General features: G+C 41.7%; 1 protein-coding gene across 2 annotated transcripts in view; it reads right to left on the minus strand.

Annotated features, from left to right (window-relative positions):
- Nucleotides 1-2,784: 2,784 nt before the first annotated feature.
- plekhb2 (pleckstrin homology domain containing, family B (evectins) member 2) overlaps nucleotides 2,785-26,871 on the minus strand; it is a 33,052-nt gene continuing 8,965 nt past the window's right edge. Inside the window, exons 7-8 of one of the 2 annotated variants that reach the window (XM_072255647.1) lie at nucleotides 14,951-15,071; nucleotides 2,785-4,675 (exon numbers count right to left, since the gene is read on the minus strand). In XM_072255647.1, coding sequence (XP_072111748.1) covers nucleotides 4,545-4,675; nucleotides 14,951-15,071 — 252 coding nt within the window. In that variant the 3' untranslated portion in view covers nucleotides 2,785-4,544. The remainder of the gene's footprint in view (nucleotides 4,676-14,950; nucleotides 15,072-26,871) is intronic. The other variant, XM_072255649.1, reaches the window with a different exon arrangement.

The raw sequence follows: 26,871 nt of genomic DNA on the forward strand, positions 1-26,871 counted from the left end.
CTATGTACAAAAATTGACAAGCAATCAATGTGCAAAAGATGAACTATGCAAATAAAAAATAATACTGAGAATGAGTTATAACGATTCCACGAATGTGAGAGAGTAGGTTACAGAATCAGTTCACAGAATAGTGGTGATTGTAGATCTCCATATTGGTTCAGGATCATTGGCAAGAAGAGTAATAACCGTTCCTGAACCCAATGCTGTGGGTTAAGGATTTTGTACCTCCTGCCAATGGTAGTAGTGAGAAGCAGGCAGAGCCTGGATGGTGGAGATATGATATACATATTTAGCTTTCTTGAAATAGCAAAAAGGGATGGGTGTTGCAATTTTTAAATAGGTGATCACTCATGTTGTCTGCTTGGCTATTTCGATAAAGTACAATTACTTGGAGACCTAATTTCTTTCATTAGGCCAAGTCCAGAGTTAGTATTGAAAGTCAATACGAAAGCCCACGGGTTAATAAACACAAACAGAACACATGTTCAAGCTACAGTAATGAAAAATGTAAGCTATAATTGTATAATAGCAGAAACAATGAATAATTCAAACTAAAGACTTTACGGATGCTTTTAACACCTTCAACTTTTCCATTCATTCAGTGTTTCTTTGGGAATAGTTTACTTTTAGCAATCCACTTGAAATAGTGCAAAATCCCTGATGATTTGGGGAGGTAGCTGAATGATCTCAGAAGTTAGTTTTACATCAATCCTGAATGTGTTCAATGATAGAGTTGAAATTGTAATGAACTTCAGTGTTCAGGTCTTCAAGGAAAAGAATGAAATTAAAGTTTGAGGAGGGCCATGATCTTGCTTACTGCTGTACGGCACAAAAACAGCGTTCAGTGCAACCAGTCCATGTCAGCACTGATGATCCACCTATGATTTTTGCTCAAAAACTTCTTCAGTGTTGTCCTCTCTCTCATATGCTTGCCTAGCCTCCCTAGATTATTAGTCTCAACCAATTCCAGAGGTAGCTAATCCCACATTCTCTTCAGGATGGGGTGGAGGGGAGTGAGCAGTTAAATACACTCTTCTGAATTCTGTATTGGATTGCTTTGTGTACATCTTATAACAATGGCCTCTGCATTCTTCTCAAGAAGAAACACTTTCTGCCACTGCTTTATCAAAAATATAATTTTTAAAACCTTTAAATTACCTCTCAGCCTTCTTTTCTCAAAGCACTGTGTATCCTTCCCTGATAAACAGATGCCATTTTATTAGGCACACCCATACATAAGCTCATTGGCGCTGAGTCGCTTCACGCCACAGAAACCAGTATAAGCACCGGCCTGATGAGCCTATAAGGCTCGGGACAGATTTTAACTTTAACTAACACTTTACAATATGTTTCAATGTATATGTAACAAATAAGGCTAATCCTTCCTATAATGTAGCAACCAGAGATTAATATGGCTAAGCATAACTTCCTACTTTTTCACCCCCTCTCTCCAGAATTTGAAAAACGGAAAACCAAGTATTAGGGCAAAAAAGCCTTGTATCAAATAAGTACTTGTCCTCAGGTCCCATTAGTATTCTACCCCACCTTGACTTGACTACATACTTTGGTAGGAAATACCTACACAGATATATTAATCCGTCCTGTAATATCCTCCTGTATTCTGTTGTAGTCCTTCTCATCACTATCCAAACAAAATGTTTGTATCAGATGTTGCATGGATTGTCATACAGCAGTGGATACACACTATGAGTAAACAACCTCACACCACAAAGTTATTAACTAGATCACTGGTCTTAAAAATCAGACAACTGTACATGCAATTATATTTGTTTATTTAATTACACAAACTTAAATTCCACAATAAACTTTATAAATTACTCTACTGAAACTGATTGAGCAATTTCTAAAGCATATTCAGCAGATCAAATGATTGAAGTGTAAATTTTAAATCTGCACAGAGACATTGTAACTTCAAAGGACAAGATGCTTTGCCAAGTATCTATATGGTAAATGTGAGTAATAAAATAAAAATCATAACCAGCAGCTACAAGGTTAAACCATTTAAAGCCCACTCATAAATTTTCCGATAAACTGCCTGTCACTGTGGCACCTAACGCGTGTCCTCAATCAAAACTGAATATCTACTTGGATTTCCAGTGCCTTCCTTCATTCTTTCACCATCTTGCGATATTTTAAATTCTTGCACCTGACCTACCACTTTACTTCCATTAATTCAGCGCTTCAGATTTGACTGTTCTCTCTTGATTTGTTATTTTCTTCCTTCACCTGAAAGTTGTCTACTTTTTGTTTTAAATCTTCTCAGGCTATGAAGAATCATTTATACTCTAAAAAACTGATGTTTTGAGGGGAAGCTGATATGGTTACTTTGGTTAGAAAATGCTCAGGACATCATTGAGAGTGATTTGAAGTTCTGTGCTTCAGGCTAGATACAGTGCCTCTATGTAAGCTTGACAATGGACTTAAAGACCTCTCCACACGGTTCAACCAAAATTCCAGGAAACCTTGCACAAAACTATCAGGTTGCACAAGGATTAATGACTATATAGGTCCCATCTTCCCGTCAATGAAGGAACAGTGGACTGGATCAATATTTAGCCTTTATCCTACATCTTCACATTATAAACACAAGGACACTGAAGACAATTGCAGGCCTAAGGCCACATGCGAGTCTCCAACTTGTCAGCCTTTTGTGAAATCAGTACACCTAAAGAGGATAATGTACTGTAACAGCTGGTGGCGCTCAAATTGAAACTGCAACTATAATTATACTGGTCTATTGATTAATTGGAATTTGCAGGCTGCTTTGGAGAAAAACAGTTTATTGTAACATTTACACTAAAACTTTGATTTTGACAAAGAGGTTAAAACTAAAGGCACAAATTACCCAAAAGCAATTTAAAGTTGTCAATACAGGGCAAGATAAATTGAAAACAATTTTCTCCCTCTCCTCTTTCAATTAAAAGTTTTTCTTCAAGCACTTTTTGCAACAGTACTCTAGTAAGCCATGTACAGATATCGTCTAATACGTCAGTGATCTCAGCTTTACTTTCTCGGGGGTGGGGGTGGAGAGGTAAAGACTTGTATTTCAGAGCTCACAAAGAAAATATTAAGCATGGATGTGTATTGTCATTACAGCTCTGAACTGCATTTAGACCAGATGGGACTGCAATTAAGTACTTCAAATAAATTTGAAGTTATTAACTCAATAATTGAAACAATGTTGTTTGGTATTCCACAGCCAATGTATGAAACTGCTTACAGCAGCGACACATTTTAAGTGGTTCCTTCATTTCAAAGTAAGTTTTCTTAACTCAAACACTTATGAAATCAATACCTCACCACCCAGATTAAGTATTCACAGCTTCTGTATCCTGCCCTACACTAATCTTTCAATTTTGTTGTCAGCCCTATTGATTCCTGCTAAGTTCACTTCTGTATTTACTGTTTCTGCGCCCTCAAGGACAAGTTGAGCACAAATCACTCTGTCAGGTTGAAGCATTGGCCAAAGGCATGAGGATTTGATGATGATGTTATGGACAGTATTGCACAAAAAGGAGCAAAGAGTTGGTCACAAGTGATGAGAGATAAAGATTGGCAGAATATCTATACAGGGATTCTGTAAGCAAAGCAATAAATTAAAAATAGGAAACAAACCGGTACTTACTGAAAAGTGAAACGCCAGAATTTCAGGCTCCAAAACATTGCACCACAACTGGTGAATCAATCATTTAAAGCTATAGGCAATGGAAATCTGTGAATCCACAGTCACAGAGAGGTCAAAGTAACAGAAAGCAAGCAAACAGATTGATCTGGGACCTTCCTTATCCAAAACGCATGTGGATATCAAACACCTCCAACTCAAATAAATGAGCATTGAAAACCCATTTTGTGACTGTGGCAGTAACTCTTCAATACTTCAGAGTGAAAACAGAGGAGCCTAGTTAACTCACTATTGAACAATCTGGTAACATAGCCTGAGACTTCACTTTACTCCAGAGCATCAATTTCCACCTGTCTTACCTGCAGCTAGAATGGGCACAGTTCAGATTCTGTGAAAAAGACACACTTCTATCTTAAATTTACATAATTATTAAGAGCTTTAACTGCACACCAAAAGGAACACTTCAGAAAGGATAAGCAAGAATCTTCATTATAACATCTTAAGCAGAATTTGAAAAAAAAAGAGGCGCCCAAGGGAACTGCATCACATCACACCAGCATAAATCATTCTTTTCTTTTATACAATCAACAATATTTTTGGAAGTTATAAAATTAGGATTAGAGAAACACATGATATTGTTATTCTTAGCAATTCTGAAATAAGTTAATTATAGTCTTGCAATATATATATATATTATAAACACATTTTCATTTTGCTATAGAAACATCACTGTAGATCTCAGGAATTGTTTCAACACGGTTAAGGTGCAATGTGGATTCTAGACAAGTGCTGAGGGCAGCATGTGCTAGGGAATTATACGAAGGGTGCAAATTGCAAGGAGTGGCTCCAGGCAGGAAGTGAAGACTAGGGAAGCAGCAGACTGTTTCAGCCGTTCAGAGCTTTAGAATGCCCAGAACAATGATCCCAGTGCCATACCAGTGGCAGCTCCTGCCACCATACCCAATGCCAGGTCTCCATCATCACGTCGCCGGTCTTGAATGATAACGTGATTGGTTGCCGGGGGGTAAGGACCTGTGGGTTATGAATGTGAGAAGTTAATCTTTGAGATGAACATGGTTTTTAAAAGCACAGATTTAGTACTTACCTTAAACACAGAAAACATCCCAGATCACTCTACTGGAATATAATTAGCTAAGAGTGGACTCAACTACTGACACAACTCTAGCCACCCAAATCCAGGGTGTGGAAACCAAATCAGATCAGCTCTCTGCATCCAGATCATTAAGTATCGACAGCCAAGGACCATGTAAAAAAGAAATCCAGCAAAATTGTTGATGGCAAGTATATGTCAGTTCCAAATGCTGCAAATTGGCAAATCTATTTATTGTCAAAAGTCCCAAGTTACAGTGAAAAACTTTGTTTTGCATACCGTCCGTACCTATTATTTCATCACATCAGTACACTGAGGTATCATACAAGAGGTCTTCAACAAGGAATGCTCCCCTTTTGAACATCACATCAGAAGCAATATCCTCTACTACCTCCGGCAGAGAAAATGAGTCAACCATCATAAAAAGCAGGAACTGGAGAGAGAATTTTAAATCTGTTCAGTTTAAATTCTGGAGTTGAAACAAAAATGATGGAAGGGCACCTCAGAGTCAGAGAACTCACGTCCCTTAGGATGCTTTCAAATACATGAAATGTGGCTAGCTGCAAGAGCTCGAGTTCTGGGTTGCAGAGTTTAAACGAAGGCTGATGTCACTATGGTGTTTTGGCAAGGTTCAGGATATTGTGGATACACCCTATAAAGAGCATGCAAACAAAGGGGGAGTGAATGATAGGCAGAGGAACAGCAAATAGGCAAGTAATTCAAGACACTCCTGAAGGCATCTTCTTCTTGAACCTGTATAAAATTTTGAATACCAATGGGTTAAGACGGCTCCTTATGGGAGTACAGCCAGGTTCCAGAACTTGGCACCACGGTCAACTCTGCTACACGGGGAATGAGGGAACAGTTGACTGAGAACTTGCTACAGGGGATTTTATATTTTGGGAAAGAGAGGGAGAATTATGATCACAAGTGATTCCAGGTTGAAGTTGATATATTGTATGTGGAACTCTAAAGAGCATTTCATAAAGGTGTCAATTATAAGCTTGTTATCAAGACTGAAGGGCACAAAAGGGTCTGTGGCAGACGGGTAGGAAAGTTACCTCGTAACAGAAAATGTTAGGGAAAGTTTGCTGTTCAGACTGGACAGAAATGCATAGTGTGGGTTCCCAGGAGATAGTGGGATCACTATTTTTCTTAATATATTTAAATAACTTGGACTTAAGGGAACAGAACACATTTTCTAAACGTACATGCAATACATAATAAACAAAAATGGGAGAAGAATGGGCTGATAAAGAAGTGTTGATGAAAGGTGTGTGAAAATCACACAGCAGCCAAAACTTAATAAAAAATGCTACATATTGGTGGTAAGTACAGGGTACAATTAACAATAACTGTTGCAGATTCCATATGACAGGCATGAAAATCCAACTAGCCATTTAAATGCTGATGCTCCAGGAGACAGATTAGAAAAGGTGGGGGAGGAGAATGAGAAATAAGCATTAGACTAACATTAAGATGGAAAAAATTTGATTAGCTTGGGACCTTTCTGAGTTTGCCTACGCAGCAGCTTGACCTCAAAAGTACTTCCAATCAGCTTCCCACTTAATTTGCAGCACATTTTATAGTGATAAGAAGTGGTTTTAACTTTGTAAATTGGTAGAGAAGAAAATTATGTCAACCTCTCCCTGCCAATTATTCTGAAATGACATCTTACAACCAAACACCTGACTCTCATCTTCAATAATTTTGTGCCCCCCCCCCCACAACAAAAGAACAAGTGTTGATTCTGCAGGAATTTAACAGTGTCCTGATAAAGCACAGGCTACAAGCTATTTGGATCACAGCTTACTAAACAGATAACATTGCTGCATGCATTTACATTTTTTACCAACATTTAAAAACGGTGGGAGTGCAACTGTACACTAGGTATCAATAAAATGGCTCCTCTTTCAAAAATAAGTTGCCATAAAGAAAATATACCTGCTGACAGTGAAATTGTTTACAGCTTGGCAGGTGAACAGGCATCAATGATCATGCTCAACTCTAGATTAACATCAGGTGCACCAACAAAGATAGTAAAGAAAATATATTTTGCAAAAGGTAATATGATTCAAGAGAATATAATTACACTGACCATGCATAGTTTGAGAATGGACAAATGAAAACAGGGAAGAAGATGGTGCCAGCAAACAAAGCAATGAAGGGCAACATCCTCCAGATGGTTCATAAAACTATTTTCACTTCGTTCTTTTAAATGTGGTTCTGCTATCGTTGGAGCCTGTGATCTACATTTTGCTGGCATGTTTTTGGGCCAATTGAGCGATCTGGTGCTCTGCTGTCTCTGAGGGTTTTTGGTGATGTTTCAAGTGAAGCAAGGATCCTGGAGACAGGGTGAGTCCATAATTAAGTCCATTTCTTGCTGACCTCGCCAATTAAAGCATCGAGGAACACTGAAATCATCAAGGCAAGAGCGCAAGGTGAGCAGGTGTTCAGTGTCTTCCAAAAGCCACTCACTCACTGCTGCCGAACGTGTCTGTATGTGACGGTCTCTATCTCTCGTCTGCTGCTTCCAGGGGAAGGTCTCTATATTCAAATGGTCTCTCTCTCCTTCTCACTCGATGCTGCCAGAGGATTATGCTAGAGTCCTGGGTCTTGGGCAAGGTTTAAATGATGCCATTTGTGGAATGGACTCAGTAGTTCATGTTATAATGCGTTTCTGGTCACTCCTTGTTTGTTGCTATTTTGTGCGTTTTTGATCGAGGATTTTGAAGATAATAGACGACACAGTGCTGCGTTGGGTTGAGCTGGGCTGGACGAATATGCCTGGACTTTTCTGATGACTTTGGCGGTATAGTGCTTTATATTCTGTGTTTACTGCTTGTTTTTTGTTTTGCCATTTGCGCAATTGTTGTGTTTGTGTGTTGGGGGTTTTAATGTTTTTCTTTTGAAGGGGTTCCATGGTGTTCTTTGTTTTGTGGCTGTCTGTGGGAAGACAAATCTCAGGGTTGTATTCTGTACACATACTTTGATAATAAATGTACTTTGACTGTAGTTATAGAAAAGTACAGCACAGAAACAGGCCCTTCTGTCCATCCAGTCCTTGCTGAACCATTTAAGCTGCCTACTCCCATCGGCCTGAACCAAGATCATACCCTTACCATCCATGTACCTATCCAAACTTCTCTTAAATGTTGAAATCAAGCTTGCATGCACCATTTGTGCTGGCAACTCATTCCACACTCTCTCATGACCCTCTGAGTGAAGAAGTTTCCACTTCCGTTCCCCTTAAACTTCTCACTTTTCACCTCTCACCCATAACCTCTGGTTGTAGTCCCACCCAACCTCAGTGGAAAAACCCTGCTTGCATTTAGCTTATTTATATCACTCATAAATTTTGTATGCCTTTATCATATCTTCTCTCAATCTTCTACATTCCAAGGAATACAGTCCTAACCTTTTCAATCTTTCCTTATAACTCGGGTCTTTCAGATCCGGCAACATCCTTGCAGATTTTCTCTGTATTCTTTCAACCTTATTTACACCTTTCCTGTAGGCAGCTAACCACAATGGTCCAAATTAGGCCTCACCAACATCTTATACAACTTCAACATAACATCCTGGACTCAATACTTTGATTTATGAAGGCCATAAGACATAGGAGCAGAATTAGGCCATCTGGCCCATCGAGTCTGCTCCACCAATCATGATTGACCTTTTTTTTAAAAAAATCTCCTCCTCAACCCCATTTCCTGGCCTTCTCCCCATAACCTTTGATGTCATGTCCAATCAAGAACCTATCAATTTCTGCCTTAAATACACCCAATGACCTGGCCTCTACAGCTGCAAATGGCAACATATTCCACACATTCACCACCCTTTGGTGAAAGAAATTTCTTCGCATCTCTATCCTGTGGCTGTGCCCTTTTGTCCTCGACTCTCCCACCATGGGAAACCAATGTGCCCATAGCTTTCTTTACTGCCTTATCTACCTGTGACACCATTTCCAAAGAACTTTGGACTTGTTTGCCCAGATCCCTTTGTTCTATCACACTCCAAAGTGCCCTACTGTGCACAGTGCAGGACCTACCCTTGTTGGTCCTACCAAAGTCCAACACCTCGCATTTATCTCTATTAAATTCCACCTGCTATTTTTCAGCCCATTTTTCCAGTTGGAAAATGAATCCATCTTTGGAATGGATATATTTTCCAAATAACTTTTATGCAAGATATGCTGCTAATTCACTACTTACTCCCTGCAACACTGCAAGCTCTCACATGCAAAGCGTTAAGACGAGTACCCTTCTCAGTATTGGATGAAGCAATTCCCAATGAACCATGGTTTCTGAAGCTGTCTTTTCTCATTGTTGTGCAAGGATATGAGAGCACAACATCAGAGAGTGCTGCTGCACAAAGTAATATGCTGGCTTTTTATTGAAAAAGTCCCATTACATTTATATTACCCAAGAGGGGAAGTAAAACTCCTCAATATCACAGCCATTTGCAAACAGCAGTCTGCTTGCTAATACATCACGTCGTGCAAAGCCTCCTACCCAAGTGACACCTCAGTGATCTGAAAACTTCTTACCAGCCCCGATAAATTGCACAGGTTTAGATGCAAGCCATATTCAGGCTTACAATGAAGCAAGAGGCAGCTTTGAAATATTCCTACTAGCAACATTTTAACGGTGTCATTGTCAATGTAATTTTCTCTTTTTTTTGGCGTGTGCCTGCGTGCACGCGAGTCTGTATGTGTGCGCCTGCATGCGTCCGTGATGATTATGTTTTTCATGGCTTTTTTTTTTTACAAGGCGTGGAACGTAAGAGAGACTGTGTGGCACGCCACTCCTCACACAGACATTTTCGTAGTATTTTCCCTTTGTTTTACGAGGTCAAGTTGCGATCTTGACAACCAACCCCGCATGGATGGAAAGCATACTCGGAAGCGGACCCAACTGGTTTCGATCCCAGGAACCTCCACTCCCAGGTCTGGCGCCGATGTCATTGCGCCACCACCCGGCCCAGCCAATGCAATTTTCCAGCACTCGAGGGCACACTGATCCAGTTGGCTGCCGCAAGTGAATATCCAGTGCTGTCAAAATCCACAATCTCAGTTTTGGTGCCATTTTTAACAATATATATCCAGCAGCTTTCCAAACCTGCACCTGCATTCTTGACATCCTCATTGGGAGACTACAGTCAGAATGAATTGCTGATAACATTTCCTCGCAGACAATCAACACAAGAGCACCACAAGGATGCTTGCTTAGCCTATTGCTCTACTCTATCTCCACTTGTGACTGTGTGAGCCATCTACAAATGCAACGATGGCACCACTCTTGTTGGCAGACAGTGACTAGGAACCGAACAGGAGTGAGATACACAAGCTGGTAAAGCAGCCCCACGACAGCAGCTTTGCACTCAATGTCACCAAGACAAAGAAACTGACTACGGCCTTCAGGAAGGGGAAGTTGGGAGAACACACACCAGTCCATATTGAGGGGTTAGTGACTCCGGGGCATCGTCATCTCAGAGGCTATACACATTGTTGCAATCACAAAGAAGGTATACCAACAGCAACACTTCATTAGGAGTTTCAGGAAATGTGGTATGCCGCTGAAGTTTCTCAAAAAAAAAATTCTGCATTTGTACCACAGAGAGCATTCTGATCGTCTGCATTATAGTCTCATATAAATGCACCAATGCACAGGATCGCAAGAAGCATCAGTGAGGTTGCAGACTCAGCCAGTTCCATCACAATCACAAGCCTCCCCACCACTGAGGACACCTTCAAAACGGCGGTGCCTCACGAAGTCGGCAGCCATTATTAAAGATCCTCACCATCCGGGATATGTCCCCATTTTGAGGAAGGTGGTACAGGAGCCTGAAGACCCGCACTGAACATTTTAGGAATAGCTTCTTTCCCTCTGCCATCAGGTTTCTGAACAGTCCATGAACACTACCTCACTATTCCTCTTTTGCACTATTTATTGTTATAGTAAAGTTGGTATAACCGTAACACTGTACTGCTGCCACAAAACAACTAATTTCATGACTAACATCAGCGACAATAAACCCAATTCTGAATGGAGAAATGTCACAAAACTGCGCCTGATCAACCACTTCTGGCAGGATAGAGTCCAGCTTTAATAACAAAGCTACACTTTATTTAAAAGTTCCTAAACGTGCTGCATGAGGAATGCAAATTGCGTGGATACGTGCACGCTCTGCAGGGAAGTTTTATTCAACCAAGTGTCCTTGGCTGGAAAAGGTTGGGACACATATTGGATAGATTAAAACATGGATTTGAATGTAATAGTGGCTGAGTTTCCAGGATTAATCAATTATATTAACAATATGACAAATTAATTGTGAACCCAATGGTAATCATTATGCCATCGCATTCAAAATTTATCTTGGGTTTTCTATGCAGTACATGGACTATGTTTTCCATAACCTTATTTAGTTGTTTAAAATCAACATGCACAGCGGTTATTCTACTTGGCTGGGTGAAAAATTTAGATTCATGAGTGCATTCCCCAATGGCAAATGCCTCTCTGACTTGCATCTGGCCACGTTGTCTCAGAGTAATGCCAGTCCCTCATTCATTTTCTCTGTGAACTAACCGGCCCACATTCCACCACGCACACGCACAGCAGAGGCAATTTACAGTGGTTAATTAAACTGCAACACACAGGCAGGAGGAAATGAGGGCACCCCAGCAAAGTCAACGGCCAAAGTGAGAACACGCAGACAGGATCAGAGACCAACATCTTACCCAGGTCACTGGAGCTATAAGGCAGCAGTTGTACTACATTGGTGCATCACCAACAAAATACAGACCAGCTGCGTGGCAAAATTCTACAGTGTAATGTGGAGAGCATCTAACTGGCTGAACTGGCTGCATCACTGGCTGGTTTCGGGGTGGGGGGGGATAGAAAGAAGCTGCAGAGACCTGTGAACTCTTTCAGCTCCATCATGGGCATTAGCCTCCACAGTATCCAGGACATCTTCATGGAGCGATGCCTCAGAAAGGCGGCGTCCATCATTAATGAACCCATTCTCCTTATTACCATCAGGATGGAGATACAGAGGCCTGAAAGCACACACTCAGCGATTCAGGAACAGCTTCTTCCCCCCCACTGATTTCTTAATGGACATTGAACCCATAAACATTACCTCACTACATATTTTATAATTTTTATTTTTGTATCATTTAACTATTTAACATATATACTTACTGTAACTCAGTTTTGTTTCTTTCTATGATTACATACTGCTGCCGCAAAGACAACAAATTTTGCGACATATGCCAGTGATAGTTAAACCTGATTCTGACTCTGACTTCAAAGGCAGTGTTAGAAGAATCTGCACAAGTTTTTTCTAGAAAGACATGACCTGGAGCACCTGGGGAGGTGCCATTGCAATGAATGACAAGGCAAGCACAGAATGAGCACCAAGTGTCACAAAAGCACTTTGTTTCGATGTCGTGGCAGTAAGTACTCATCAGCAATTGTTGCAGCAAAGCTAAACTGTCAGCATCGCAGAATTGTGCTGGCAGTGGGACCGCCAGTTGGCAATGCAAGTTGGAATTGTTACTTTTAGAGCAGGGAGGGTTAAGGGAAGATTTTACAGGTATTCAAAAACTACACCATTTAGTGATGGATGAAATTATGTCAAAAAGCAGAACTGCTTCCATTGGCAAAGGGGTTGTTGAGGAGAGGAAATGGTTATATAATTAACAACTGAAAAATAAAGCCAAGGAGGCAAAAATATATTCCTACAATAGGTTGCAATGATCTAGAATATCCTGTTAAGAATGTGGAGTTGAATCCACTTTCAAAAAATAAGCTGGAAAAGATAAAAACAGGCAGAAGGAATGGGAAAGGGAAAGAGATTAACTGCCTATCTCTGACATTGGGCAGAAAGCTTTCAAACAGTAAACAAGCATTTTAAATTAGTGCTAGCATTTCTGAAAGCTAAACTAAAGATGACATTAGCAAATGCCCCCTGGTAATGAGGTACATCGGAGGTTAATGGATTGTTGTGTCAGCTCTTCTCCAAAATAAATGCTGTCCGGGATAATTTCACATTGGCAGTTTTGTCAGTGCAAACCTGATTCTGTGCAATTGGGAAGGATCAGGTCTCGTGCAAGGCCTGCATGAGAATGTGAACAAAATCAGGGATATTTTAGAACGTCATGCCACAGCACTGAGATCGGGGGGGGGGGGCAATTACTTGGATAATTATAATCTGATACAATTTTCAAAGGGCAGTCCCAAATTCAGCAATCATTAGCAGATGCTTAGCACATGTAGACAAATCTCCTCTAACTCTTTGAGAACAGTTATTGTCCATTAATCATTATCACATTGACCCAACAATGCCAAGTCTTTGTAAAATAATGAACCAGTCATTATTCAAGGTCAGTGAACAAATACAAGTTCATTTTCCCTAGAAGATGACTTCAGAGTTCTGAAACTAGCTTAACACTGCCACCATCTGGCCAGTCAATGGGAAAACTGAATAAGACATCATTTCATTTCAACTTCTCCAAATCTATCCTTACCAGCAAATACGGCTGCGAGATGCCTCTTAAAATTGTTGATAACAAGTATACTTCATGATCTAGCAGTATGCACCTCATGGAAGATTAATTACACACATCAGACTTCTGTATCGACTTTTATACGATCAAACCCGACAATCACCTTGACCCATACTTTTCACTTCAGTAACAGTTAAGTTGTGGGAATCTGTTGTCTTGAAGTTAGAGACCATCTCAAAGTACATTTATTTTCAAAGTATGTATACATTATACAACCTTGAAATGTGTCTCCTAACAGGCAGTCACAAAGCAAAGATTCCCAAAAGAACCCATTAAAATAAAACATCAAACACCCAATGTGCAGAGAGAAAAAAAAACAAATCATGTGAACAATAAAGGCAAACAAATAGCATTCTGAACTGAAGTCCACAAAGAGAGTCTGTCCTGCAGAGTAGAGCAGTGAGCTGAATTGGCCCATTGCTCACCTCAGGCCCCAACACCCTGACCTTTTCAATCTGACCCAGCGCCCAAGTCATTGACCAACCATCAGGTTCAGTTGCTTTCGTACACTCTTGGGGCCTGGAATACTTCGCCTCAAATTGGCCTGTGCTTGACCGTTCCAATTTGGCACGACACTTAAATCAATCGTACATCTTTTTCTGCTTACCAATTTCAATTCAGTCAAAAATGACCAGAGTTCTAAGTGGGCTTATTTCCAGAGTCCCTTTAAATCATACTGCTACAGTTAGCCAAGTTTAAGTTCGAGTTTATTGTAATCCGACTGCACATATATTCAACCAAAAAAATATTACTCCAGACTGCTGTGCACCAACACGTATATTAGGCACAGCATAATAAACAAAATATCACCACAAATAAGTTTATAAAATATAATTCAAAATGCATGCAGTGTGTGCAGTACAGGTAAACAGCAAACAGCTCACTGCCCTAGTGACAGACCTTGGTGGTGGCAAGGGATTTATCTGTTTCACTGTCTGGGGGGAAGAAGCTGTTACCCAGTCTGGCAGTCCTAGTCTCAATGCTCCAGTATCTCCTTCCTGATGGTAGTGGGTCAGAGAGATTGTGGGATGGCTGGTAGGAATCGTCAACAATGTTTCCAGCCCTTCATATACATAACATTATGAATGCAAATGTTCAATGTCAAATGATAAAGCAGCTTGTTAATGGAGTTTTGTGTAGAATGGGGCATACCATACTGCTTCTCCTGATGTATTCTGCAGCTTTAAGGCCTGGTTGTAAAGGTTTTTTTCTCTAATTATCAGAATACATCAAACAAAGCTGCCAGGGCTCTGCCATATGCCTGCGGTTTTAGTGCCAACATCCTCCCTGCTGATACTGCAGGCAGAGTCCATATGAAGAGAGCCTCAGTAAACAAGTCATCTCTTTTTGGGGCAACACGGTATTCGATGATTCAGAGGATGGCCAGAAAATATAGTCAGCTAAAGAATGATGATCAAGCAACTTCATCAAACTACTAAAAGCAACCAATCAAAATGTTTATTCTCCTGAAAGGTAGATGTCATAAAAAGTTATAACGAACGAGGATTAGATCTTCCAAATGGGAAGCTACACTTTCAGCCTGTAATTTGGATTGCTGCTTTCAGATCACCTTTCAGTCAATAGACTTTATGAAATATTGAAAAGGCAGGCTGATACAAACACTCACCTTGGTAGGGATATTGATAGGCCACAGCATAAGGCTGACCATTGGTTGTGTAGATCACTTGCTGTGATGCAGTGGGCGTCTGTGGAGTGTAGGTACCACTGTATGAATCATAGCTATAGATCTGAAAAATTTCATATCAATTTTAAGCACTCAAAACATTTAATACTTCAGAATACTGCTTTAAGATGATTACATCTACATACTAAGTAGAAGACAAATGTACTTTAAATCTTTACCTAGCAATGTGCTTTTTGCATTTGTAGCGAAGATGAAAGAACATGCATCTTCTTTCTCTCCCAATTGCCATCCTCAAGGCTATTAAAGGCATCCGTTAGTCTTGCGAGACCATGGATCTGCACCTGGAAAGTCTTCACTCTCCAGGGCGCAGGCCTGGGCAAGGTTGTATGGAAGTCCGGCAGTTGCCCATGCTGCAAGTCTCCCCTCTCCACGACACCAATGTAGTCCAAGGGAAGGGCATTAGGACCCATACAGCTTGGCACCAGTGTCGTCGCAGAGCAATGTGTGACTAAGTGCCTTGCTCAAAGACACAACACGTTCCCTCGGCTGGAGCTCAAACTCACGAACTTCAGGTAGCTAGTCCAATGCCTTAACCACTTGGCCACGTGCCCTCAAGGCTATAGGTTATTGTAAAGCTACTTGTTGTTCTCAACCAGTCAGTCCCTTACATTAATATGAGCATTTCTTCCCACTAAGCATCTTCAGCACACAATAACCGTAGAAGGCAGCTCCCAAGTGAACTGCTAGGTGTCAGTTGCAAAACTAGCACTTATTTCTTTTGCTCCACTCAAACACTAGAGGCAAAATGGTTAAGCAAATATTATTGCCTTTGAGTGACAATTCAGAGCTTTTTCAACTATTACAAACAAGGGAAAATCTGCAAATCCAAGCAACACACACAAAATACTGGAGGAATTCAGCAGGCCAGGCAACATCTATGGGAAAGAGTACATTGACGTTTCAGGCCGAAAACCTTCAGCAGGACTGGAGGGAAAAAAAAATTAGGAGTAGAGTTAAAAGTTGAGGGAGGGGCAGGAGGAACTCAAAGTGATAGGTGAAACTGGGAGGGAGAGGAGTGAAGTAAAGTGCTGGGAAGTAGATGAGTGAAAGAGATACAGGGTTGGAGAAGGGGGAATCTAATAGGAGAGGACAGAAGGCCACGGAAGAAAGAAAACAAGGGATGTGATAGGCAGGCAAGGAGATAAGGCTAGAGGGGAAAAAGGGGATGGGGAATGGTGAAGGAGTGGGGAGGGCGGGGGGGGGGGGGGAGAAGAGAACATTACCGGAGGTTCGAGAATTCGATGCTCGTGCCAGTGGGTTGGATGCCAGACGGAATATAAGGTGTTGTTCCTCCAACCTGAGCGTGGCCTCATCATGACACTGGAGCAGGCCACGGAATGGGAATGGGAAGTGGAATTGAAATGGGTGGCGATTGGGAGATCCCATTTCTTCTTGTAGATGGAGTGTAGGTGCTCGGCAAAACGGTCTGCCAATCTATGTCGGCTCTCACCGATATACAGGAGGCCACACTGAGAGCACTGGACACAGTATATGACTCCATTTTGTGTGTTTTTTCAAATAGTATCTATCTTTACAAAAAATTTGTAGCCAGAGGTGTACTGCAAGTAACACAGAAAGTCCATAAGAGGAGATCGAGAGCATGCAAATTGTCTTAGATGTAGGTGCAAAGGGACTGAACCAAGGTGGATAGAACGGAGTCAAGCTATGCAGGTACGAGTTCATTGAGGCAGAAGCAGGCAGAGACAACGGAGCCACCCAGACAGTCAGGTTTGTGGATCTTTGGTAGGAGGTGGGAATGAGCAGTACAGGGTAAGGGAAGTCAGTTTGGTGACAGTGAACGGGAGTTCTCCAGGGTTAGTGATGGTGTTGGAGATAGTTTCTGATAGTTCAGAGTAAGGACCTTTTCAGGGTTAAGTACGGGGAGGTGCCTGAGAGTTGCTGTCTGGTCTCAGCAAGGTAGAAGAAAGACCGCCAGACTACAACAGCAGCCCCTTTGAATGTGGGTTTGATGGTAAGGTTGGGATTCATGTGGACAGAGTGGAAGGCTGTGCGTTTAGAGGGGGTACAGTTCAAGGATGAGAGAGGAGTGCTGAAGTCGAGCTGCTTGATGTCTCGTCAGCAATTAAGAGATGAAAAGATTGAGAGTAGGCAAGAAACCAAAGCGGGGTGTCCAAGAAGAGGAGGGTTGGAGATGTGATAAGGTTCATCAGTGAAGGGTGGGATCGGAGACCGAGGTGATGGAAGATGACCTCAATGCTGTGGAGGACACAGGCATCCCATCCTCCAAACACACTGACCTCGATCAAGAAGACGGTCATGGGATGCCCAGGGACACAATCACCTCCAACTTGTATCTCATTTCAACTTGGCCTTGCATCATTGTTGCCAGGTCAAAATCTTACAACTCCTGTCTAGAAACCCACCACTCAAGACAAGAACAGACAGTCTGTTATCAGAATACCTAAGCATCAACTAAGTGTTGATGGGAAATCTCACAGCCAGATTGTGTTCATTGAAGCAGGCAGATCATACGTGATCAGCCATCATTCAAAATTAAAATAAGTCAATGGAGTTTCACAAATACGAGTGAGATGCAAATATCAGGTATTTACAGATGGGAGTGGAAGACTGAGTCAGTAGCTGGATGTCAAAACGTGTCCTCAGTTGCTTTGCACTGAGAGCTGGCAGCAAAACCTGCTCTTCTCTCTCCAAAATTAGCCAGGAAAGTGGAAGGAGGAAGATGAACAACCCCTCCCATCACATCTGGCACAAATGCTAGGACTGCACAGATTTAAATAGGGACTTCAGCAAAGTTACTTAGCTTTAGTTCAATGCCTTATTGATATATATAGTATTTCAAGTGTTTTGAAGAGCATTTGGTAATTCACTTCAATTTTCATAGTTTAAAATTATCTGAATGTCTGTGCCCCATGCCCAAATTTTACTCTCTGGCTGGGGCTTCACCATTGTGGGATCTCTACACTACACAATGTGACGTCCATGTTTCAACATTCCAGAATGCAGTAGGCTGGGGGTGGGGAGGGGGGGGGGGGAGAGAGATCAAAGTGCAGGCCTGGGTGGAGAGTGGGCAGCAGTATTGAGAAGTAGGGGTGGCAAGACCAAGTTGATTAAAATTTTGAATGAGATGGCTCCAAGCTAGAAAAGATAATTTTAGGATTGATGTCAAGTAAGTTTTGCACCAAGTCATCAACATGCCAATTATGAAGTTAGAATCACTCTGGATATATAGCCATGGATGGGATGTAATATTTTGTGCAAATCAGGTCAGATATTATTCACAATTTCAGTGCATGTGCGCCCGTAGCATTAAAAAGTAGATAGAGAGTCATGTTTTCCTATGGATCAACAAGCTGTCAATGCTGGCTGGTAATGTCTTTGTACACATGCTGGAAGGACTTTTGCCTTTGTCTTGAAATCAACATAACTGAAACTGGCCAACAGCCTGTTGGATACAAAGCCTAGGCAACTTTAGAGAAAAGAGCCATATCTAGGATGATGTTTCACAAATACTAATCTTCCGAAGGTACCTTTAGCTATTCCTTTGCATTAATAACTATGAACACAATTCTGTTTGCCACCAATCTGTACTCATCATCCTAGCCAAAAGATTTAAAGAGCAGCAGCTTCATTTAAGTAGTGCCTTTCCCATACCCTTTAAGACACTGTAAAGCCAAAGTAGATTAAAAGATTAGCAAGTGTTCCAATTCAGGAAACTATCTTATATACTTTGATCCCTTTAATTAACAAAAAACTATCATTCGCATCAAAAAATTACTAAGTGACCCTAGTTAGTACCTAAAGGGTAGCTCACGAGTGGTGCAAAGAACTCACAGTCAAGAACAAATTTAATCACTGCTTCCCCCCATCACCCCAAAAGGAAGAACTTAACAATTTGTTGAAGGCAAATCTGACTAGTAGGACTGCGTTTGTGCTCGTGACACACAGCTGCAGCAACTAAAGCTCGATCTTGACCTCCAATGCTCGGTGTGCAAATTCTCTCCTCAAGTCTGTGGGAGTCTTCTGTAGATTCCAGCTTCTGCCCTTGTCCAAATATATGTTGGTTGACAGGCTCATTGTGTGTTATAAGTGAATCTCAATCCAGGTGGGTAGCAGAATTATTAAATGGGGGAGGGGGGGGGAAGAGACTCGTTCCAATGCTTCTTAAATGTTCTGAGAGTACTTGCCTACAGCACCTGCTTCTGAGTGAAAACAAAATTAATCTGATCCCATATAAACTTCTTTCACCACACTTTAAATCTATATCCTTTCATTCTAGACACGTTTTCCTTGGGGTAAAGTTTCTTACTATCCTCTCAGCTTTGTATACCTACGGCACTTTCCCCTCCCTAATGAAGGATGTAGTGCTGTTTCTCGAAGATGGTGTAATCAACGTTTGATGTGTTGCACAATAGCTAGACTCGCATGGAGACCATAATATCAGAGCTCAAAAAGACAGGTGGGGTGGGGGGGTGTGGCAGCAGGAAGAAAGAGTGCAATAGGGATGGTTACTGATCAGCACACATACCGGCATATTTTAATTTACATTATCTGAAGGACATTTAAGCACAATTTAGTGTAATTATTCAGTAATTTTAAAATTGATTATCTCCTAGTTTTTTCTGCAAACTATTAACAGAGATATCTATGGACAAAAGCAGAGTTTAAATAATAGCAACACACACATAATGTTGGAGGAACTCAGCAGTCCAGGCAGCATCTATGGAAAAGAGAATACAGTTGACGTTTTGGGCTAAGACCCTTCATCAGGACTTTTCAGTCTTTTCCATTGATGCTGCCTGGCCTGCTGAGTTCCTCCAGCATTTTGTGTGTGTTGCTTTGGATTTCCAGCAACTGCAGACTTTCTCCTGTTTGATTCTCTCCAGATTATGGGAAAGCATTGGGATGAGGTTCTCACTGGCAACCAGTCGTTCTGCGAGTGCTGATGTTAAACCCCTATTCTGCATAATTCTGTGCTATGTCAAGCCAATTAGCAAGAGGCAGCTTCTCAAAGAAAGACCACATCCCAAAATTCAACCCAACATTCAACAACATTTGTGCTGCCTTCTTAAAGCCCATCAAAGTAGGTCTATGCCTACTCCTCCACTCTTTGGCTCTTTCAGAAGAAAAATAAATTACTTCCTCTGCAAGTAAAGTGTTACACCGTCTTCTACAACAGCTGTGTCCTCCAAATACCTTTCCAACAGTTGGTGACTGCCATCTATTGGGCAGAAGGACAGGTTGCACTTGAACTTACAACAAAATTTGCCAGTGCTACACAGTAGTGCTGAAACTAGATTGGCAGGTTCAAGTCATAGGATAAAGCAGTAGCCAGAAATCAGGATAGCCAAAGGCACAGTAAACACAGGGAAATAAATACCCTGTTAAACTGCATTTATTTCAGTGCTCAAGGTTTAGCATGCAAGACGGACTGAGAGCATGGATTGACAGAGGATTAGCACGTTAGTCGTAACAGAAATGTGGCTGAGAGATGGACAGACAATGGCAACTCAATTTTCCAGGATACTGATGTTACAGGTATGACAAAGACACAGGTAAGGGAGGACCTAATAGCAGTACTTAGAGATGACAATCTTGAGGGATTGCTCAGTGAGGCAGGGTAGGTAAAAACAAGGAGAGGGTCACTGTAGTGGGGCTGTATTATAAACTGCCCAATAGTCAGTAAGAACTTGGAAGAGCAGGTGCATATGAAAAATGCTCATAGCTGCAAAAATAATAGGATTGTATTAGCAGGAGATTTTAATTTCCCTGGTATTGACTGGACTACCCAGAGCATTAGAGATCTGGACATGCTGGAATTTGTGAAACGTGCCCAGGAAAGTTTCCCCAAGTCAGTACATGGAGGGCCCAACTCAGGAGGGTGCAATACCCGAACTTGTCTTAGGGAACAAGACAGGGAGGTAACTGAAGCAGTTGTCAGTGAGCACCTAGGCTCTAATGACCATTATTCTATTGATTTTCAGATATTGATAGAAAAGGACAGGACAGGGCATGCCCAGAGGCTGGTCCTACACTGAAGCAGGGCTAATTTTGGTGGAATAGGACAGATCCTAGCAGAGGTCGAATGGACGATTCTGCTTGAAGGAGGAGGAACAAATAGCAAGTGGAAGGCTTTTGAGATTGTGATACCAAGAGCCCAGGAGTAGTATGTTCCTCTTTAGGGCAGGGGTTCCCAGCCTTTTTTATGCCATGGACCCCTACCATTTACCGAGGGGTCTGTGGACGCCAGGTTGGGAACCCCTGTCTTGGGGTGAAGGCTAAACCTGGAAAGTTCAGTGAACCTTGGCTTGAGAGATACTGAGGTTCTGGTCAAGAAAAGTAAAGCATGCATGAGGTTTAGGAGGTCAAGAATCCTGTGAGGATTACAAAAAATTAGGAATACACTAAGGAGGGAAATCAGGAGGGCAAAGAGGGTATGAAATGGATCTGGGAAGTAAAGTCAAGGAAGATCCTTATTGATTCAAAATGCTGGAGGAACTCAGTAGGTCAGGAAGCCTCAATAGACAAGAATGAAGAGATGTTTTGGTCTGAGACACTTTGTCAGGGCTCACAAGAGTCCTGATGAAGGGTCTTCGCCCAAAATGTCGACTCTTCATTTCCCTTCATAGATGCTGCCTGCCCTGCTGAGTTCCTCCAGCATTTTGTGTGTGTTGCTTGGATTTCCAGCATCTGCAAAATATCTTGCGTTTTGGTCTTATAAATATATTAATAAAAAGGTGGCTAGGGAGAGAACAAGTCCCCTTAGAGATCAGAAGGGCTGCCTTTGCCCTAACCACAGGAGATTGGGGTGGGGATGAGAGATTTCTTAATGAGTACTGCTCTTCTGTATATACTGATGAGAAAACAGTAATTGCTCAACAGAAGTGGATGTGTTTTGGAACCTTACAGCAGATCAAGGTGGACAGATTCCCAAGGACTGATCCAATGTTCCTTGGGCTTTGTGAAAGGCTAGAGAATAAATTGTGAAGGCCCTTACAGAGATACTTGATTGATTATTAGCTCTTGAAGTGTCTGATGACTAGAAGGTGCCTAAAGTTGTTCTGTTTAGAAAGGGTAGAAAGGACAAACCAGGGAATTACAGGCTTGTCATCAGCAGTGAAGAAGGAATTCTGAAGAATAGGATCGACCACCATTTGGATAGAGCATCTGATTAGGAGTCAGCATGGCTCTGTGCGTGGAATGTCAGACTTGACAAAAAACTTCTAGATTGCTTTGAAGAGATAACTGAAAAGGTAGATAAGGACAGGATAGTGGGTGTTGTCTACTTGGACTTCAGCAAGGCCTTCGGCAAAGTTCTGTATCGTAGACTATTCTGGAAGCTTAAGTCCAATGGAATCCAGAGAGAGCTGGCTAGGTGGATTGAGATAGGAAGCAGAGGGTGGTGGTTACAGGTTGTTTCTTGGAACAGAAGCAGTGTGCCGCAAAGATCAGTGTTAGAATCTTTGTCAGTCATTATTTATAAATGATTTGGGTGCGAAAGCACAAATCTTATTAAGTAAGTTTGCAGAGAGTGAAGAGAATTATAAGAGTTGCAGGGGAATGTTGATCATTTGGGGAAGTGGGCCAAGGAGTGCAGTGGCAAATGGGTTTCAACACATAAATGTGGGTGACGCTTCTTGGAAATTCAGATTAGCACAGGAATTGTTCTATGATTGGTAGGGTATCAGGGAGTGTAAAGGAACACAGGAACCTTGGAGAACAAGTGCACAGCTCATTGAAAGAGACACCACAGGCAGTGAGAAAAGGCACTTTGCCCTGATTAATGAAGGCCATGGTGCTGAGTATAGGAACTTAGACATCAATTTGCAGTTGTACATGTGTCAGTGAGGCTGCACTTGGAATATTGTATAGTTTTGGTCAACCCATTGTAAGAATGATGTGATTAAAGAGCACAGAAAAGATTTACAAGGACGTTGCCAGAACTAGAGGGCGTGAGTTATGGGGATAGGTTGCCAAGCTACATCTTAATTCCTTGGAATGTAGGAGAATGAGGGACAATCTTATAGAAATGTTTAAAATTGTAAGAGGCATAGATAAGATGGATGGTGACAGAATCTTCCCCATGGTAGGGGAGTCCAAAACGAGCAGCCATAAATTTAGGGTGAGGAGGAAAAGGTTAAAAGGGAACTAAGGGACAATGTATTCTGTGCAGAGGATGAATATATGGAACAAGCTACCAGAGGAAGTGGCTGAGACAGGTAAAATGTATCATTTAGAAACACTTAGAAAGGTACAGGTACATGGAGCGTTGGGCCTTAGAGGGATATGGGCTGGATGCAGAAAATTGGGTCTAGCTAGGTGGGCACTGTGGTTGGCATGAACTCGTTAGGCCAAAGGTCCTGTATCCACGCTGTATTGTTCCATGACCCTATACAGAGAGAATGGTGCAGAAATTCAGCAGGAGAGAAAAAGAAAGAAGAGGTTCTTGTGGACAAATTCAAGGCAAAAACCTCAAACTAGAGTATTCAAATGGACTGTTTCTTGACGTTCTTACAATACTGCGGTTAGAATCAGATATAACATATAAAATATTGGATAATTCTATAAATTAAATTTTTATTTTTGTGTTTTAACTGGAGATACTGTTGTTCCTTTCCAAGCCTTGCAGCGCAACAGCGCCTTGCTGTTGGTTCAGTTTTTTTTTGGTCTGCTTTTTTTTAAAAAAAGGAAGTCAAGTTGCTAGCTCGACGCACAACCCAGCACAGATGGAAAGTGCGCCAGGAGCCAGCTGAACTCAAATCCGGGAGCACTAGCCTTGAAGTCCAGCACAGATGCCACTACACCACCGACTGGCTACAAAACACTAACACTTCAATATTTTCTCCAGAAAAGACAAAATATACTAACAGCTTTAAACAAAAAAAGCACTTGAACCTTTTCACTTGGAATAATGCTGTAATTTGGGACTTGCACTATTTCACAAAGTATCCAACTCAATTTAAACGATAACGGCACACCTTGCTGAGTACTAAACTGGCCAGGGAGACAGTCCCCAAAAGGCACAGCACACAACAAGCAGAGACATGAACCGCACACAATAGTGTGATCCCTTAGGATGCTGATCACCGAGCTTGCGCTGACAGTGTCAAGCAAAGGACAAAGGGGTTTCTGGGGAAAGGGAGAGAGAACCAATTTTCATTTGCCAGATTTGTAAGTGCTGACTGATGTCATAAATGAGAGGAAGGCGGTCCTTTGTTGCAAAGAGAACCTGTAGGGGCATCATTAGAAAAGTCTGGGAGGTTGCTAGGATAGTGCCTCATCACAGTAACAATCATGGAACTATGTTACAAGTAGTTCCATGATCTGAGCTGAAATGTCAAGGTGAAATGTGTACAACCATAAAAGATGTGACGCTTACTGACATTTATTCTCCCTCAACTAGACTCCTCTCTTTTACAGTAGCACCTGCCCCTGCCACAACAGATTCCATTCAAGGAACAGGCATTTAAACAGATACGTTGTCTGTTAATACTCATATTCCTTTACCACTTAAGCAAAACCTGCCAGGAAAAGGCAGGAACAATTATGCAGCCAAAAAACAAGAGCTGCAGGCATCTAATAGAGCAGATGGATCATAAAACACTACATGCCCCAGATTCTCGTATGCTTCAGCATGCACACCATCAAATAATTCACCACTGCTATATTAACAGAAGATTCAGCATCTAAGCCTTCATAGCTGCTCCTGCCCTTGCAGGTTATTATTGGAGGCTTGAGGTATCCTTCTCCTAGAAGAGGAAGAACTAATGGACCAGGAACAGGCAGGTGAGATGCTCAAGGGAGTAAAAGAAACCTGAAAAAAAAAGGACAGCCCTGAAGGTTTGTACACTCTTGTCAGTGTGTCACACATAGCCAGTCATCAGTACCATAAAGAGATCACAATGTTACTGGGTGTGTCACATTGCAACAGACACCATCAGTCCGCAGTTTGGAAACGAAGTGTGAGAGCTCGCCTGGGGAAAAAAATTCAAACATCTATAATGCCTCACGTGAGTAACAGGACAGGGATGCCTCTGGAGAAGGTAAAGGTGACCGGTAGTGGGATTTGATAAGCAGGATGAAGGAGCACCTCTCTATATCTTATAGTGGACTGTGCTGAGCCATAATAGAGTAACTTATGAGCAAGTCTGAGTCATCCTCCCCACAGTGATGTTGCACACAAGTAGCTTACAGGAAAACAAACCCACAAACTGACTGCTCTCATGCAGCACAGCAGCTCTGGGATACCAGAGATATTCCCTCAGAATCAAGAGCAGAATATACACCCTCAATGCACATACTTTAAATATGAGCACTGTTCTCCTCTCACTGCATGAAGGTGATCTCCAAGGAATGAAGGCAGCAGAGCAACAGGGATGTCTGGACCCATGAGGGTCAGCACCAATGTGGAGTAGAATGATGAGGTGGACCAATTGCTGTCTGACCTTCACAACAATTCCCCACCCAGTCTCCCATGAGGTTGCCTGGTGTGAAGATTCAGGACATTGATGTCTTCTCACTCTCCATGAAACATCAACTGGTACAATGCTCTCTCAGGCTCAACTCACCCAATCCCGGCAGCCCTCCCAGACAATCCCTCAACTGGCTGTGGGCGGTAGACTGAAGTCAGACAGCCACTACCATCCTCCACCCCCGGTATCAGCAGAGCCATTAGATCACACTCCAAATGCTAAGAAGCAGACTTCCAGAAACAGACATTAGCCACCCTAAGGCTAGAAACTGTAATGTGGGTTAAAGGCTGTAAAACGTTTCATTGGGATTTATGTTTAAAAACAAATATTATCTATTCATTTTCTTGTTTAAATTTGTAGTTTACTACAAATTTCTGTTAGAACACAAGTGTTATACCTATATAATGACAGCACTTATTGGTAACACACATAAAATGCTGGAGGAACTCAGCAGGTCAGGCAGCATCTATGGGAAAAAGTACAGTCGATGTTTCAGAGACCAGAAACGGCGACTGTACTTTTTCCCATAGATGCTGCCTGGCTTTCTGAGCTCCTCTAGTATTTTGTGTTTGTTGTTTGGATTTCCAGCATCTGTACATTTTCTCTTATCTGCACTTACCGGTAACCTGTTTAATGGTATCAGTGGTTAGCTATATGTGTCCAAATTTATTTAAAAAAACAATCAAATAAGGCACATGGTCAGTCCAAAACCTTGCTCAAATACCGTCTCTGATCTCTCACAGGAACCACCATGGGAAACAGTAGTGCCATCTTGGAGTAGATTTTGTTCAAGCACTACATGGTAGAGCACGACTAGCAGGCTGGATATGGGACAAACAATACAAGCTTCAGATGTCAGCTACCTGAGGTGGACAATTAGGACAGAGATGATGGTGGTCAGATCGCCCAGGAGAGATAAGGAGGGCCTCGGCAATTATTGCCAGCTTCCATTAAAAATTACACAATCAGTGGTATGTGTGGATGCGTTTATATGCACGCAAATAATGTGTCTAGATTTCAAATTAAATTCTCAAACTTAGTCCTTAAAAATATTTCACCAAGCAAAGAAAACTTGTTGGGTCATAGCATTCCAACTCAAAGTGGACTGGGAAATCTTATACCCACGGTTATACCCTATGTTATAAACCATTTTAAAAGTTGCAAAGCCTGTCTACTGCAACCGTGGCACAATAACTACCTGCAATGCTGAATGATCTGAAGTAACTTTAGCTTTAAACCTAGCAATGGAATTATAGTTTACTCCACAAAGTCAACATAATGTTCATCATACTGGATAACAGAAGAGGTGAAAAGAATGGTGACTCAGGAAATTTGCAAGCTAGTAAACACAAAAGAAACTAAACCCTTCACTGGGGAATCCACCTCTGATCT

The sequence above is a fragment of the Mobula birostris genome, chromosome 4 (assembly GCF_030028105.1).
Source record: "Mobula birostris isolate sMobBir1 chromosome 4, sMobBir1.hap1, whole genome shotgun sequence".
NCBI lineage: Eukaryota > Metazoa > Chordata > Chondrichthyes > Myliobatiformes > Myliobatidae > Mobula > Mobula birostris.